The sequence below is a fragment of the Cynoglossus semilaevis genome, chromosome Z, assembly GCF_000523025.1.
Source record: "Cynoglossus semilaevis isolate Cse_v1.0 chromosome Z, Cse_v1.0, whole genome shotgun sequence".
NCBI lineage: Eukaryota > Metazoa > Chordata > Actinopteri > Pleuronectiformes > Cynoglossidae > Cynoglossus > Cynoglossus semilaevis.
In genome coordinates, this window is record NC_024328.1 from 1,026,615 (window position 1) to 1,043,286 (window position 16,672).

The window sequence follows — 16,672 nt, forward strand, 5'->3', positions numbered from 1 at the left end:
GAAGGGTCTATTCCAGGTTTTTGTTGTAGTACTATAGGTTATGTACTTAGTAAGGGGAAGCTAAAATCAGTTATTGGTCAGCAAGTTAGCTGATATGAGAAAGTCAGCAAAACTATGTATGTTATTGTGTTTGTCAACGTAACTGAGTATAGTTAATGGTATGTATTATGACATTGGGAAGCAGGCAGGACCCAAATGCAGCATAAGAGAGACATTGAAGAGGTGCAGAAAGTTTATCAAAAACAGTTCAACTTAAACTCACTGGAACAGGACCAGGCAGAACAACAGCAAACATACATAAACCAGTAACTAGGAACTAGGAACAAGGAACAAGGAACAAAGAACATAGGAACAATGAAACATCACAATGACCATGAACAGACCCCAATCACAGTGATCCAACAAAGACTGAGTGAGGGAGAGAGGTGTATATATATACACAGGGCACCAGGTGACACCAGTGAGACTGATGACAGAGACACAAGTGAGAGTGATGATACTAATTACACAGCGGAGGGGCAGGGAGACTGACATTATAGAATTATAGAACAATATAGAATTTTTTTTTCACATTCACTGTTCCTTCAAAACACCACTGAACTTCATTTAAAAGGCTGCAACAAAAAAGAAAATAAAATTACATTCCTTTGATATTTTTTCCCAAATAATGACAAACTCTACAAAATTTGATTAATCTGATGTGCTAGCCCCCGTGAACATAAAAATAACACAAAACAAAACAAAACAGGAGGCCCCATCTTAAGCACTCTGGGGCTCGAACTCAGGACTTCCTCCCTATCAGGCAGCTGTGTGAGGCATGTGTGAAATATACAATGGAATCCTGCAACTGCCACACTCTGTGACCACATAGGTGGGCTGGTCTGTGTTAATAAATTATTTTCTCTTTTATTTAGTATACTAAATTACCAAACTAAATACATGTTCAGTTTACCATCATATATGAGCCGAGGGTTTATAAAATACCTATTACAGTAACTGTATTTATTCCAGTGTGTTGTGCAGCGACTGCAGCCTAGTGGATGTATTTTACCGACTGTAAATGTGTTATTGTGATTTTAGCCACCATCGATCTGAACTCAGCAAACGATGGCTGGTACGGCAGCATCAAAGACTCCATCAGAGAACAGCAGATGCAAGCTGTCTGGGTTTCTGACGGCAAGGTAAGAGCAGCAAACATTCACATGGAACTATCAGTGAAGGCTCAGTGTGTCTCACAGTTTACAACCCAAACTAAAGTCTAATGCTGTTTATCATGTTGTGATGATGATGAAAGTGCTAATTGCAGAATTTGGGGTAAATAAATTATTACCAAAAGGCTTCTTTTCGAAAAAAATAAATATTCCAAAACATTTCTCCTTTTTTCAAACATTCTGTTCTTTATTCCAAAAATATCTTGTATATATCTTATATAACTGGTATCATATGGTATCAGTTATATTTGACCCAGTCAAATGACCATTTGCTTTGAATAAAATAAAATGCCATTCTCTTTACTAGCTTTAGTTTGTAAATGATCTGCCATCCTCCTGTCTTCCTGCCTCCTTCGTAGCATGTGTGTTCACTCAGAGCACTTTCACACAGGCACCACTCCTACACACTTCCATTAACTTAAGTGTAAATTTCAAACTTACAGCGCCACCGCACTGGAAAAACAATTTGCTCAGAATCTGAAAATTAATTTAATCTTGCCGTAAAATATTCTTGAGTATTTTTTTTATCAGTTCTTAAATAAGACAAACTTCTTCTGAATTTTAAGAAGAAGAAAACCGAGATATTCAAAAACGAGGTGGAAGTGACTCTAGTTCTGTTTTGCAGATCTCAGCACACGTAAACTTAAAAAGAACTGTAGCCAGAACAAGAGACATGCTGGTGCTGGCCTGTGTGAAGGTGCTGTCTGAAGCTGTTCACGGTGGTCCAGTCCCACTGTCCACCTTCAACATCAGTGCATTAGGGTCTTAACTCTTTTATGACATCACCTGTCATGATGGGTCAGGGCTAAGAAAGTGTTTCACTGAGAATTTATATTCCACATAGTCACAAATAAGTCAAATGTTTGTTTGTTTTTCAACTGAATTACCTCTGTCTATATTTTAGTTACAACGTTTAGCCTATAAATGTCGACTTTTAGAGACCAGCCTCAAGTCTGTTAAGGTGGACATTAGGACTTGACCTTTACTTTTTACTTCCTGCCGGTAGTACTCTACAGTTTGGTTTTTTGTTTGTCTTTTTCTCTTTTGTTCTCGTGCTGTTTGTCTTTCTCTCTGTCCGTCTGTCCTTCCTTCCTGTACACCCAAGATCCATCATGTGTCTCTTTTAGCTGGAGGGAGTAGAGACTGATCTGGACTGCCAGGATGTGGAGCGTCTCTCCTTCCTGTCTGCCCTGTCTGTCGACTATCTTAGCATGGACAGCCGGCTGACGTCTGACCTGGATGACACTGCTGATGAGGGCGGATGCTACACAGACAACGAACACGATGTGGAGATGATGCAAATGTCGGCCATAAGTCGCTCGTCTGAACCTGTGACGGCCGAGGAGGTGAGAGGAGCACACGTAGATCTGTGCGGCTGTCTTTACCAGGGAAGTGCAGTGATTTCAATTCATGTGAGGAGTCAAGGAACAAAACTGTCCCATCTGTCCATGAAATATTAATTTGTAAAATCATAATCCAAAAAAACATAGTTTAGTAGATTATTTTTGGTTATGAGCTGCACAGAGAAAATAAAGCTGTGTATTTTGAATTAGTTACATATTTGTTAGTCCTCATGGTGTTTTATTTCGCTCTCCCTTTGCACTTAACTGCTCAAACTAACTTCTATTTCACCTGTTATTTTGTAGATCTTGCGCAGATATAGTCCAGAAATCAGGAGTCGCATGAGAAAAGTCAGCTGTCGGGAAGTGCTGAAACGGTCCAGTCCTCCAGCAGCCTCATTGTCAGAGAGCAAGGTTAGAAGAAACTATGTTTATCTGCCCATTTTTTACATGATCAAAATGTTATTATTGTTTTTCTTTTTTAAAAACAGTAGTGCAGATTTTTTTTTACAAAGGTCTGTTATGTTCCTCAGTTGTGACTGCTACAGGTTATTAGACGAAAATTAGACGCAAATATATAGACTCATTATGACATACTGTCAACTCAAATTCTATAACAGACTTCCTTAAAACTGATAGCTTTATAAACCTCTTTGAATAGAATGCAACATTGAAAATTAATGTCACACCAATCCTACTAATGATGTTCAAGTCCAAGACAGGATTCGTGAATTAATGGCGGGTCACAACAAAAATTTTGAATCCAGCACTATACCACTATTTTTAAGAAAATCTCCCATAGACTTCTTTTTGCGATCTTTTTACTTGCTTCTTTTTTCAATCATTTCCCCATGATCCCATGGCATCTTGTTGACATTTGCTGCATTGATGTATTTTTATCACCACTGTAATGTTCCATCTAAAATAATTGTCATATTTAATCAGATGTTGAAGTCAATCTCAAAAGCTACCATTTTGCTACCACTAATTAATTTCTAGAAATTTTATTACCGAGTATTATTTAGAAATATATTATGTATATAATGGCAAAGTGTGGTACTGCTTGTACTTATGTTCTGAATCTACATTCAGAGTTTGTCATTGAGAACTCTGGGCCTGGGTGTATTTTTACCCACTACTTTTGACAGATTGTTTTATAGTTTTTTTCTGTCTAATATGATTGCTGTCTCGAATACCCCCCACACCCCTTTGATCAGGTGAAACTGTCTTTGAGAGACAATCCAGTCTTTTTGTCTGGTATCGTCCACCAACATCACCATCACCATCATCCTCGCCAGTACCGCTCTCCACCACCAAGCTCCAGCAGAAGCTACGACTCTCCATCCAGCAGCAGCCCTGCAAGCAGCAACAACGATCCTCCACCACTCATCTCTCATACAGATGCCCTGTACACACCTCTGCCTCCACCCCCGCCTCATCACCTCACCACCTCCAAAAAACTGCAGCACCTGGGAGAGGCACCACAGTTTCATGCAGGGCCACCAACCCCACCCAGCAGCTGCAGGAGCACAACAGAGGCTTTGACTCACTCATCCTTGGTCTCACCGTGTATGAACGAGACAACCTTTAGGCAGCGAGAGAAGGCCACGGAAGACAACACAGTGGAGGATCCTTCAATGAGGTCTTTCCTGGGGAAGATCAAGGCCTTCGAGAAGATGGATCACTTAGCACGGACACACAGGCTGCTGCAAATACAGGAGGCACACAGCGCCAGGGTAGGATGAGCTCAGAGCTGTTGATCTTCATCTGGATTGTCAGTTATAATTTAAAAAGAAACACAGTTACTGTAGTTCTGAACAGCAGTCACTGCTGCAGTTTTAGCCACAGTTAAAGTGGAAGAAGATTGTTCAGTTCTGGGTTGTAATTGTATTTATGTATACTAATCCCCTCTTCTGTTTCCAGTTAGAAATAGTTCAGAGCCACCCAGAGATCTATGCTGTTCCTCTAAAGACGGCCAAACTGGATTATAGTCGGCCTCAGCCAATCGGGTGAGTTTATATTACTTGAATGACATTTATTTTGCCGGTATTTGTTAATAATGCAGTTCAAAATTACAAACAGACTGAAGATATAGAAATAATCAGAAATAATTTATATAAATACTGTGGAGCTGCTACGCTTATGCCTTTGTATCCTGTTAACCAGTGATCACTGCACTACATATACATATAAATACACACATATGTGTATACATATATATGGAAATCAATCCTGTTTTATTGAAGCTTTGCGACTCATTCCAATCCAGCTCTAAGTGGATTATTTTCTTGGACGAGGCAAAGAAAAACTGTCCAGAACTATCTAATAGAAAAGCAACTTACCAAATTGTGTAGACTTTAATTCAGGAGATTTTTAAATAAATACTGTACATATTTTTTTTTTAACTTTTGGATGGCACATCAAACTGTGTCACTTGAATAAACAGCTTTGGTATAAACAGAACTCATATCCTTGCTCTCTGTCCTTTCAGCTCCAGCTCCCACACAGAGTCTCAGAGCTCTCCATCCTCTAAAGAAGGGCGTCCCTTCTACCCACCAGAGCAGGAGGAGACATCAGTGGAGGCAGTGCCTGGATATTACACTGCCAACTCCCATCAGTACCAGGACACTGAACTGTAGGAGCCTGTGGGCCTCCTAGATGTACATGTACTTGTTGCCTACGTACTGTAAATACAACAGTCCTGCACTGGCCAGCTGCTGACTGTAGACTGTGACCACCGCTGATAAGGATGGAGAAAATGTTTATTTTCTCCCCCGTAGAACCAAGTACTCCTTGAAAACATCTTTGGACAAAGGGAAGACACTGTTTCCACTTTTACATTATGTTTCCTTTCTTTCTAACACGCTACTTTGGATTTTATGGTCACGATGGAGTGTTTAGGAAACCACTTGTTTTCTTGCCTATGCAACTTTTCAGTTTGTGCACAGCAACTGAAACCTATTGCCACGTGTTTGCACGCCTAAGCCCAAAGTTCACAGTGCGCTTTACAATATTTAACCCCTTCTTTTCTATGCTCCTGCTGTTGCCAGATATTGTCATATATCAACATTTACAACTATATATAACAAAGAAGTATATATTGCTACTATATCCTAGAATATGTATGCATTCCATCCTATATTGCCTGTTTGTACTTAAAGTATATAGTGTATCTAGTACTTATATATATACCTATATATATATATATACACCTATATATATATATATATATATATATATATATATATATATATATATATATATATAAAGTCTATTGTTCAAGTTAGTTTTTCTAAAGTGCCTTTTACTTTCTTAATCCCTGGAGGACTGGTTTGTCTCTCCTCTGCCCTCTCTGCCACCCAGCCAGACTAAAACCTCTGCTGCTGTCAAGTTTAAAGGTAATCCAGGGAATCACTGACACCAAAACCTTAATGCTGTTCCCACACAACTGTTTCATCCAACAACAAGAAGGTTTCACACAAATAAATAAATAGGGTTTACACCTCTGTGCCACCAGTTCTGTCATGTGTGAGAATTGGCAGTGGAGAAGGTGGTTCTTTTAGACCCGATTTGTCCATACAGTAGAGCATTCAAAGGATTTTAAGTTTGGACACACACCTGTGTGCTGTGTTCAATTATCAGGAAAGTTTGGTCGTTTCATGAGCTGATACTTTGGTGTGGATGTATGAGATTCTGACATGCAGTCAAGGCTAAATCCCCCCAAAATGCTTCACATCACATTGGAACCGGTCTGTTACAGACATGCTCTGTCTTAAAAAGCTTCACTGCCACAGGGAACATGAATGAAAACAAATTTGTTTGTTACAGTCTGCATCTATAACGTCCATAAAGAACATTGGCATGTTTCAACAAACAGAATACCACATTTGATTTGAACAATAAAAAGGCAAACACTAAGAAACAACATTTGTGTGGTTTAAACCCACGCCCTTCTTCATCTGGACGTTGACATAAATGACATTATTTTAAATCTAGAGAAATGTAAGTTTTCAGTTTAATAGAAACAAAGAAACAACTATAGGAATTGTGATTGTTGCAGTTAAGTCTTAGGGAGTTCCTTCTTCCCACAAAGGTTGCAGGTTCAAATCTCACAATGTGCCTATTCCTAACCCCAACACGTTTCCATTCCACAGGCCATCGTAAACGTAAAACCTGTGGCACAATCACTATGCAGATAATCCACTGTGACGACCTCAGAAGAAGAGATTAACTCAGAGTTAGTCTCTGAGCTATCATAGATGTAAAGGTGGAACATTCTGAAAATAAAACAACCCTTTTGCTAGTTCACAGGGAGTACAGCCAGTAGTACTCAGCAACCAACAGGGAAGCAGCCACTGGTAAGAAACCATTGCTGTTGAAGAACCTTAAGAAGAGGTGAGGTGGTCAGCCAAGCTCTGATTGGCTGATACAAGCAATACATTTCAAAATGATTTGATCATATTTAATCAGTTTAACAGGATTAACTTGTGTTAACTTGTTAAATTAGTTTCGTCCACCTCAGACTGGTTCCCACTGACAGTTGGTTGCTGATGGCAACTGGACCAAACACAGTTTAACCTCTATGTTTCAACCTTAAACATCTCACACAAACAACTATTACTTAAATAAATGAGTATTTTTTTCAATCTTACTGTGTGGATTTGTAAATACATAACCTTTCTTATGAACGGGCCATAAACGTTTTATTATTTTCCTACCCTGTGGTCAGGAATACATCATGTTTTTTGCTGTTTTTTTATTTTTGTTTTGTTTTGTTTTTCTATCCCAGCTTTGAATTACAGTCGACCAAAAACTGTTTTATTTTGGACGATGTTTGTCAATGATAAATGTGCAGGTAAAGTAGCGCCCTCTTCTGCCTGTTTTGTCATGGTGGCTCCCACTGCCTTTTCTGACAACCGACGGTATGAAGTAATAAATATCGCTGATACCCCTCCACACACACACACACCACTTTGGAACAACAAATCCAGTTACAAAGACACATGTCTCCCAACAAGTACTGTAATATGCGAATCCAAAGCCTGTTCTACAGTATACTGTATTCTTCCTCTGTGCCATATGCTTCTATTAACAGTTGTCCAAATATACACAACTCTTCAGTAGAGCACCAAATATATACCAGTCTACTGCTGTAAATACTCAACTATTGTTTTATTTCTCTATCTTGGTCTTTTCAGGGCTATAACAGTACTACGAAAGTAACACATACTTTCCAGTAGTCATTCATATGTTTTCTGTTCTGTTGTTCCCTCTATTTATTTTAATGGGACACACTTCTGTGTATGCAATACAGTTTAATAGTACCACACAGTGTTGTAATAAAAAATAATCCAGTCTATCAAAGGAGTTTTTATTCACAAGCTGTGTAAACGAAGGATTTACATCAGTACTCTTTGTCTTTGTCCGAACTGGTTTCATTTAGTAAAATAATAATAATAATAATAATAACAATTATTATTATTATTATTATATATATATGTATATATATTAGTCAGACAGAGTCCAATGAGGTCCTTTATTCTTCCAGTCTTTGTCTACAAGACTGGCTGATAAATTCCAAATTCCCCAAAACAAAGTAAATAACTCAAATAAAACAAACAGGTGTTTGGTGTTACCACTCTGTCTCAAATAATATGATTTTGAAAAAAGAAAATGCAATGAAAAATATAACAATCATCGATCTGTGATCCTAGAATTGATTTAAATCTGCTCTGTATCATTTCACATGAATGGCAGCTGTTGATTGTGTGGAAGTTGTCAGGTCGCAGCAACAACAAAAACAAATGTTAAAATTAAGGTTGAACTTTATTTATTATTATTATTATTATTATTATTATTATTTAACCACACAAAAGCATAGGAGGCTTTTAAAAGGCGCTACAAAAGAGTAAAGAAAAGAAAAAAAACTATTTTAGAAATCTTTATTTTTTATTTGATTTAATGGGTCGACAAAGATATTTGGCTGTAAGAGCATCCACTTCTGTACCGACTCGTTTCACAGCTAATGCTTGCAAACACCACTTCAACTCAAGTAAAAAAAAAAGTCGTATGCAGAGTTAACTAAACAATTAAAATGAAATGAACCTAAAATAATGCATTGTTGCAAATGAATGGGGGGAAAACATATTTGATTTGTTGTTGTGAGAAAGCTGGTGCCGACTAATACAATTGGTGTTTATAAATACCACATACTATATGTGGCATTGCTTTACTAATAGACCACGTCATTCGAGCCGGTTTATGAGCGCCCCCTGGAGAAAATAAAATAGGGTTGTGTTTGTAAACATGGCTGCATCCTTATTATCATGCAGGCACAGATGAGCTGTGGCTGTGCTCGTGTTCCTCCTCTCTATCATATCATATGCTCTCCATTATAGTCTCCATGATCCCAAGATGAGGAGAAGACGCCCCCCTCTGCCCTGTTTACATGTTACACATGGTCTGTCCTGCCCCTCCCCCCCTCACCCTGCACTCAACCTGCTGCTGCCAAAATATGTGAAAGTCAATTTAAGCCCAGCCTCTGAGCCTTATTTCAGACTGTACACCGTCATGGTCGGACCACCGCACAGCCTCTGTAGCCGCTATTCTTTTACTCGTGAAAACAGCCTTTTGCACTGACACTTCTGTCCTCTCCCACTCTGCTCCTGACCCTCTACCATTCCGACCACGAGCCTCAGATGTCTCTTCCAGTGGTGCTGCCGGGGTCTTGCTGTCCGGTTACGGGGACCTCGCAGCTCGCTGAGCCCTTCTGTCGAAACCGACCCCGCGGCTTGTCTGCTTCCTCCCGGGTCGCCAGCGGTAATTCTCGGCTACTTCTTCCCGGCCGCCCGCTGCTCTCCCTGGGCTTGCTGCAGCTGCTGCTCGGTGGCTCCATGGTGGCGCTATCTTTCGGCGCTCTGTCTCTCAGTAACTCGCCCCCCATCCGTAACTCGTGTCCGTTTTGGGCCGGCTCCTCGGTAAGTTTATCATGGGCCTGGTGAAGTCATCGTGGTTTCAGATTTTCAGGTTGTTGTGTGTGATCACACCCGAGACACACTCGGGTGTGATCACACGAAATTTAATACTTGTGGATATAAATATTTGCCCGCACGGACGTAAATCATGTAAAACACAAACTAGACTCAGACTGCTTTCTATTAAAGACACGGTAGGCGAGATTTTTTGGAGAGGTCGATCGATAATTCCATACTAATCTTAAATAATGCATATTATGTTATTTAAGTGACCTGGGAGTGTATGGCATTTCAGCACTTACTCTGCAGTTGGCTCCTAAAATATTAATTCACTCCTAAATTAACAGTAGACTTCTAAAGTCAAACATTGTCTTGTCTGTTTATGAGGACATTATTATCAATATTATTATTATTATTATTATTAAGAGATACGTGACGGTACAACAGAAAATGTATGTACAAACGAAACATCTTTACACAGACTTGTGTACAGTTTGTGTAAATGCCTGTTTTTAAAGGGCTGCATTCAGACAATGATACTGAAAGCCTACAAATAATCTATAGTCTATATATAAACTATAATCTTGTCTTTGCAGGTTATTCTGTCTGGCATTGTAGGACTTACGACATGGAGGAAGCCTATGCTTCTGCTGGTAAGAGACAGCAATTTGGTGTCGCCTTCTCTAGGAAGGAAAGTGCAGCAGGTTAGATAGATAAAGGATACATGTTAAGTGTGTTGAAAAGGATGCACTGCAGGAGAATTATTACAATTATGAGACCGTTTTGAGGTGGTGTAGGATGGAAGGCTGTAGCCACCCACTTTTTGGCTAATGCCAAAAAATACCATGATATTGGTTTTAGCTAAATGTGGATATGCTGTAGGTGTATTGTTGTTTTAAAATGTATTTTAATATTTTATTTTTGGTTATGCTAATGTTTTAATACATGTTGTTGTTGTGGCAGAAGTAAATACTTGTAGTTCAAAGTTTTGCAACTTAAGAGCCACATGTATTCCTTTAGTTTTTTTATATTTATATTATTTTAAATGGCTAAGCTTTTTAATGGAGAAAACATGTTGGAATTTTGGGTAAGATGCTGCACAGATAGCAAAGTAGTTGCTAAAAGTAAGACACCAGAGTTTCACCTATGCTATAAAAGCAACATGCTTTGTCATTTGTTTATAATTTACAAAAAATGTACCGAACCATGGTGTCAGTACTGTTGTATGTACAAAACTGTGGCTTTACGTGCTCTTACACCCCTAATGATTGGTCAGCTCTGTTTGTTCTTGCATTGGGACTTTGCTTCCTTTCTATTGATTTCAGCCAATTGCACATGTGATGAGTAAACACATGTTCACAGTACAATAATAACTCATCTTACCTTGCTTCTTCCTCCACTCTCCTTCATCTGCAGGTCAATGTTTTTGTCCTGCTGTCTGTGGTCTGTGTGCTCCTCAATCTGGCTGGATTCATCCTGTGCTGCCAAGGAGCCCAGCTGGTTTCCAGTATGACCAGCTGCCAACTGGTGAGGCTGCTGCCTTGTCATATATTATATTAGGGTGTTTTTATTGATGCATTTCGGACTATTCCCTCTGTTTCTATTGCTCTAGTGAAGCAAACTTCAGGTACATCATTTAGAATATATAAATACAAAAGATACTTAAGAACACTCAAAAAATGTGTAGTTATTTACAAGGTGGTTTAATACAGATAAAGGAATATCTTAAAGATTCACCAGGAATTATCTCTTCCTCAAGCTATTCACCACAATCTAATGTCTGCCCAACACACTTACGTATAAACATATAGTACACATATACTATACATACCATATGTATATATTTGTTTGTATATCTACTACACATGAAACCACGATGCTAACAGGAAAATACTGTATAGAGCAGTGATTCTCAAACTTATTTAGTCATTTCCCATTTTGAACATGTGGGGAACTTCAAACCCCTCCTGCCCCCCATCTCCCCAAGAAAAATCTTGACAAATTACATTTCATATTTATTTAACTGAACAAAAAAGTCCATAGAAAAGCCAGTGAAGAAACACTGGTTACAGATCTACTGGTTGTAGATTATCTGTTTCACTCTACTCACAGGGTCTACTCACCTGTGCTTCTTTGCCAAAGCAATTCATTTTAATTGTTCATTTTTAATTAGATCCCATCGATGCTTACCAGACTCTTGTGTCTGATATCAGATGTAAAGTGTGGTAAATGTCAAGAAAATACTACGACTACAGCAGAACTTTGCTAAAGTGTTAGCCCGAGTCACGGTCAGTGGCAGCAGGTGTCCACTGTCTACCATGGCATACAGTTTATGCATGTGTGGCTTTTAAATGGGAATGTTTCTTTTATGTCCATCATATAAATTTGTTGACACATTCTTGTGCCGTGACTGTGTAAATGAACGTGAACTCAGCTTCCTTCTGCACCATGGTTTCTTTCAGAGTGAAGATGGAGATGTGTGTCACTGTTGTTCCCTCTCCCCCACATCCAAATGTCCAGAGGAGACGCTGCTGGAGCTCCACCCTGCCCACTCCTGCAGCACCATGAGGATTTTACTCAAGGTTATCATCGCGACAAATGTTTTACCGTGACCACGTTATGCTAAAAGAATGTGGTTTTAATACACTACTCCAAATTGTGATAGCTGAAAACTGCATTTGTAAACTTTGTGAAGTAGTACAAATGTGCAACTACGTGCAGACTCACTGTGCTCCTTCACTTGTCTGCTGCAGCTGCTCTCACCTTTTTAAAACTCAGTCACATTTGACATTGGCAATACCTTGACCCTCTTTCAACAGATTGCCAAGGTCTTAAGTAGGCTTTAAATTCAATCCACCAAACAGGCATATAAATACAATAACAATGTCCAAGCTCCTGAAAACCACAGACGTTACCAGCTTTTCTTCTTTATTAATTTTCTTTTTTCATTTTGCAGAAAGTGTTGTTTGCACTCTGTGCTCTGAATGCTCTGACCACCGCTGTGTGTCTGATGGCAGCTGCCCTAAGATATCTGCAGATCTTCACAGCCAGGACACCCTGCCTGGTATCTCATACACTCTCATAATAATAACACAAGGGCAGAGGTTTCCCCAAGGCATGAAGGATTATTGTTACAGAAGATTTTGTACTTTGTTTTCCTGCTTATGCTACTGCTGGCAATTGTTTTAATACATTCTCCCTCAATTTGGACTATTTTATTGTTATTATTTTATTGTTGTTATATGTTATTATTTGCCCAATTCTAGCTATTTTGGGGCTTAATTTGAAATATATTATAGATACACCTTTTTATATAAAATATATGTAGTAAAAATATATAAATACTATATATATAAAATGTTACTGCTTTTTTGGCTACCTTTGGACTTTTTTGGTATATTTGCTCAATTTTCAGCTATTGCTGAGCAAAGTTTAAAACAAATTTTAAATTTAAATTAAAAATTTAAAACAAATTGTAAACCAAGTGTTTATTTCCTAGAGACAGTAGTAAAAGAATCGACAAGCAAGATAAACAAATGTGTCTTTTCCATGGTGACAGGATGAACCGAGGGCCACAGTGGAAGAACGAGAAGAAGCTCCTCAGGTCCCAGACCCAGATGAGTTTGTAGCCCCGGCCCCTCCTCCCTCCTACTTCTCCACCTTCTACTCATACACACCACGTCTGGCACGACGGTAAATGCAGTTCTATACAAAACCGACATTTAGAAACTTGTCTGTCCGATGTTCATCAGTGATTAGTTTGCTGTTTTGTCTTTTTTTTTCAGGATGCTGGGGAACAGTGTGATCCCTCTGCCTCACATCTACGGGGCTCGGATAAAAGGGGTGGAGGTCTTCTGTCCTCTAGACCCCCCACCTCCCTATGAGGCTGTTGCTGGCAGCAGCACTGAGGTAAACTGTTTCTAACAAGCCAGACTCTGGAATCTTTAAAACATCAAAGAAAGAAAGAAAATTATTGTTTTTTTTTTTTGTTTGTTTTTTTAATCCTTCAAAAATCAGAGCATTCCACTTCCATCACTGCATAACTCTCTGTTTCAGGAGAATGAGCAGACTGCAGCCACCACTGCTACTTCACCTCCACCAGCCTGTGCTGAAGGTACGTCATAGTGCACACAGGTCAGAGTCGGTTCTGCCTGGCAAAAACGTTGCCAATCAATAGGTCAATATCAGCAACCTTAGCTAAAACAACAAGTTGAAAAGGCAATTAAAAAAGCAATTAAAAGCTACTGTACAAAAAAGGAAATGATCAAGTGATAAGATGAGTCAGGATCTTTAATTGAGGCTAAAGTCGGCCAAATTATTAAGAAAAAGAAATAGGTCAAATAAAGACCAATGGCTAGCAAAAAATGACTGAATATTAATTCAAATGATTGAAAATGAGCCAATTGACAACTTTTTTCCAGAAAGATCTGATTTGTGCTAACACTGACAGTGTGTCCCTCTGTGTGGATCTGATCAGACTTCAGTTCTCAGACAGTCTCTGCATCACATGATGGTGTTCCTGAGGCCAAACCTCAGCTACAGCAACAGTCTCCTGCACTGGTGTCCAGGAAAAAGAAGAGGATCCACCGCTCCAACAGTGACCCTGTGTTGATGGACCTTGCTGCTAAAGGTTGGTTGTTTGAACTAATTAAAAATTAGTTCCTAACTCTTTGAACATCACAGTTTCTGGTTCCAAGTTATGCACATTCAGCAGTGGGTTCTGCCCTTTGTCTTTACGGACACTCCGGCTGGCAGGAATCTTTTTACAAAAATATTCACGGTAGATCAGAGTTGACCAGCTATATTTGTCTGACAGCCAGGATTTTTAGGGGACCATACACTAAAATAGAATTTTGTGTTATTATATATAAGTGTCATACATGGTGGAGATTGCTGATAGTTATTTAAGTCTCAGTTGTGGGTTTTTTTTAGTTGCTTAAATACTGAGGACCACAAGATAAATTTTCTTTGATTTTCATTATTTTGGAATCCATCAGCAGGCTGCATTGGGTGGTTTGGTGGGCTGGATATGGTCCATGGGCCACTAGTTGATAATCACTGCCATCTTTGGTTGATGCCCTTTTGACACACAATCCATTTACAAAGACCTGTTAACATTTTACGTGCTGGTGGAGGATCATCACAGAATTCTACTAGAATGAAGCTAATCTTACTTTTCAGAGCAGGTGTTGAACAAGTCTTTCAAACAGTGGTTTGAATAGAGTGTTTTTCTTGTAAGATTTCACAGATATTGAGAGAAATTCAGATCGATGTATGTTTGTTTGTTTTTTTTTTCCTGATGCGGGCGTAGTGTGGAGCAGCAGCCAAGCTCCCCTCGCATCTCTCCCCGCCCCCCACACGACAGACTCCTCCACCCAGACCTCCCAGCCCACACTGGCTGCTAACACCCAGGCACAGGTCACCTTGCGACGAGGCAACAACGACAGCAGAAACCCCCGTCGACCTAGACCCTCGTCGATGGTGGACTACCAGAGCTACAGACACACACAGGAGCTGGTCAGGAAGATCCTGGAGCAGCCGGCGGCTCAGGGTCTGGCTCCTGAGGTCCAGGAGCTGGTGGACAGTATCCGACACGTCCTGCAGTCGGACGAGGAGCACATGGAGGAGGCCGTACGATGTGCCAGTTACATAGAACAGGTGCTGTTTCTGAGATTACTTTAGTATTTTGAGGTTATATGTATTTCTTCTTGGCTAACTTGTTTTAGCCGGTTTTGCTATGTTGTAATTTAGTTACTCTTAATTATTACAGGACATCTTTAAACCCTACTCTTGGCTAATGTTTAGCCAAAGTAATGTGTGCCATTTTTGAGACAGTTGTTACTCAAGCTGTCTTTGCTAATTTTATTGTAACCATGTTTGCTGTTTTGATTTAAAAAAAAAAGAAGTGCTATGCTGCTTACATGTAGTTGTTTTGACTAACTCTTTTATTTGGCTAATTTTAGCATCTGACATCATTTGTGTTTTCTGTAAATATAAATACATTTAGTTCAGAATCGAAGTACATCTTCTCTATGAAACATCCACTTCAAATGTGTTTCTTCCAGGCCTTCACCAGCTCAGAAATGGGTCCAACTCAACCCAAACCTCCTCAGCAACAGCAGCAGCCTCTAGCCAGACCTTCCTTCCAGACCTTCCCCCACAAACACAGGCGGAGACCCAGGCTGCTGCACCTGCAGAGCTGTGGAGACCTCAGCTCCTTCACCTGTGCAGCCTTTGAGTCTCTGGAGCATCGAAGAAATGGCAGAAAAGTGGTGTCTAGAGCAGCGTCCAGAGCAGCGTCCAGGACGAGTTCTAGGGCGGACTCAAGGACAGGGTCTCGTCCAGATCTTCCTGATCGACCTCACAGTCTGATAGGAGTCTTTAGAGAAACAGTGCTTTAAAGGAAACAACTGAACTATTTTGTTAGCACATGGTAGGAGGTGCCATAAACGCGATGATGCTGTGTTAGCTGTTTGACGGGATGCAACTAATAGACTGCAACAAAAAAAGAGGGGAAATCTTTGTGTTTGTGTGTGTGAGTGAGTGTGCGCCGATAAGTGTGTGATTTTTACTGTTATTAAAATTTGAGTTTTCTTTGTACTAAAAGCTCTTGTTCACCTTTAATACGGACTCACTTTGTGATGCGCTTTAACTGCCGCACACTCACAACATAATGAACTGCAGAAGAAGTGTCTGTTGGTCCACTTGGTAAATGTTGCTGCACTTATGGCAGTGTCAGGTCTGGAAGTGTTGCACTTTTCCAGACCAAAAACACTGGGATACAGGAGAAATTTGTTTTAGTTAGCTGCTTCTGCCACCTAGAGTTCACAAAGTATGAGCAACAGCTAGTGATGAGAGTTATTTTGACTGCTGACACTACAGCAAATACTGACAATGTAAACACTTAGTTGAAGCCTCCACTGAGGACATGTGACTCCCCCTGTACAGAAGACCCTGCTCCTTTGTTTTTGATGAAAATCCTGCTGTACAAATAAAATTAGATTAACTAAATTTATCTCCATGTGTTTTTGTAAAATTCGTTTTCTAATGTTCTTCATAGGGCATGGGGCAGGTGGTTTATCTCCCTTCCCTGCAGGTGGTGCTTTGTCACAGTTCTATGCCCTGCTCCATGTGTTGAGTGTGCTGG

General features: G+C 39.7%; 2 protein-coding genes across 3 annotated transcripts in view; both read left to right on the forward strand.

Annotated features, from left to right (window-relative positions):
* The window catches only part of tjp2b (tight junction protein 2b (zona occludens 2)), a 32,787-nt gene extending 26,997 nt beyond the window's left edge, over positions 1-5,790 (forward strand). Inside the window, exons 18-23 of one of the 2 annotated variants that reach the window (XM_008335611.3) lie at positions 1,081-1,181; positions 2,339-2,557; positions 2,858-2,965; positions 3,769-4,287; positions 4,475-4,560; positions 5,043-5,787. In XM_008335611.3, coding sequence (XP_008333833.1) covers positions 1,081-1,181; positions 2,339-2,557; positions 2,858-2,965; positions 3,769-4,287; positions 4,475-4,560; positions 5,043-5,190 — 1,181 coding nt within the window. In that variant the 3' untranslated portion in view covers positions 5,191-5,787. Of the gene's footprint in view, positions 1-1,080; positions 1,182-2,338; positions 2,558-2,857; positions 2,966-3,768; positions 4,288-4,474; positions 4,561-5,042 lie in introns of both variants that reach the window. The other variant, XM_025053071.1, reaches the window with a different exon arrangement.
* A 2,842-nt stretch (positions 5,791-8,632) lies between these two features.
* On the forward strand, positions 8,633-16,536 carry fam189a2 (family with sequence similarity 189 member A2). The gene is made up of 11 exons (XM_017042801.2): positions 8,633-9,528; positions 10,122-10,178; positions 10,942-11,052; positions 11,988-12,107; positions 12,482-12,589; positions 13,085-13,218; positions 13,311-13,434; positions 13,582-13,639; positions 14,003-14,155; positions 14,837-15,183; positions 15,591-16,536. Exons 1-11 carry the CDS (start codon positions 9,250-9,252, stop codon positions 15,924-15,926), a joined length of 1,827 nt encoding a protein of 608 aa, XP_016898290.1. The 5' UTR covers positions 8,633-9,249; the 3' UTR covers positions 15,927-16,536.
* Positions 16,537-16,672: the final 136 nt, after the last annotated feature.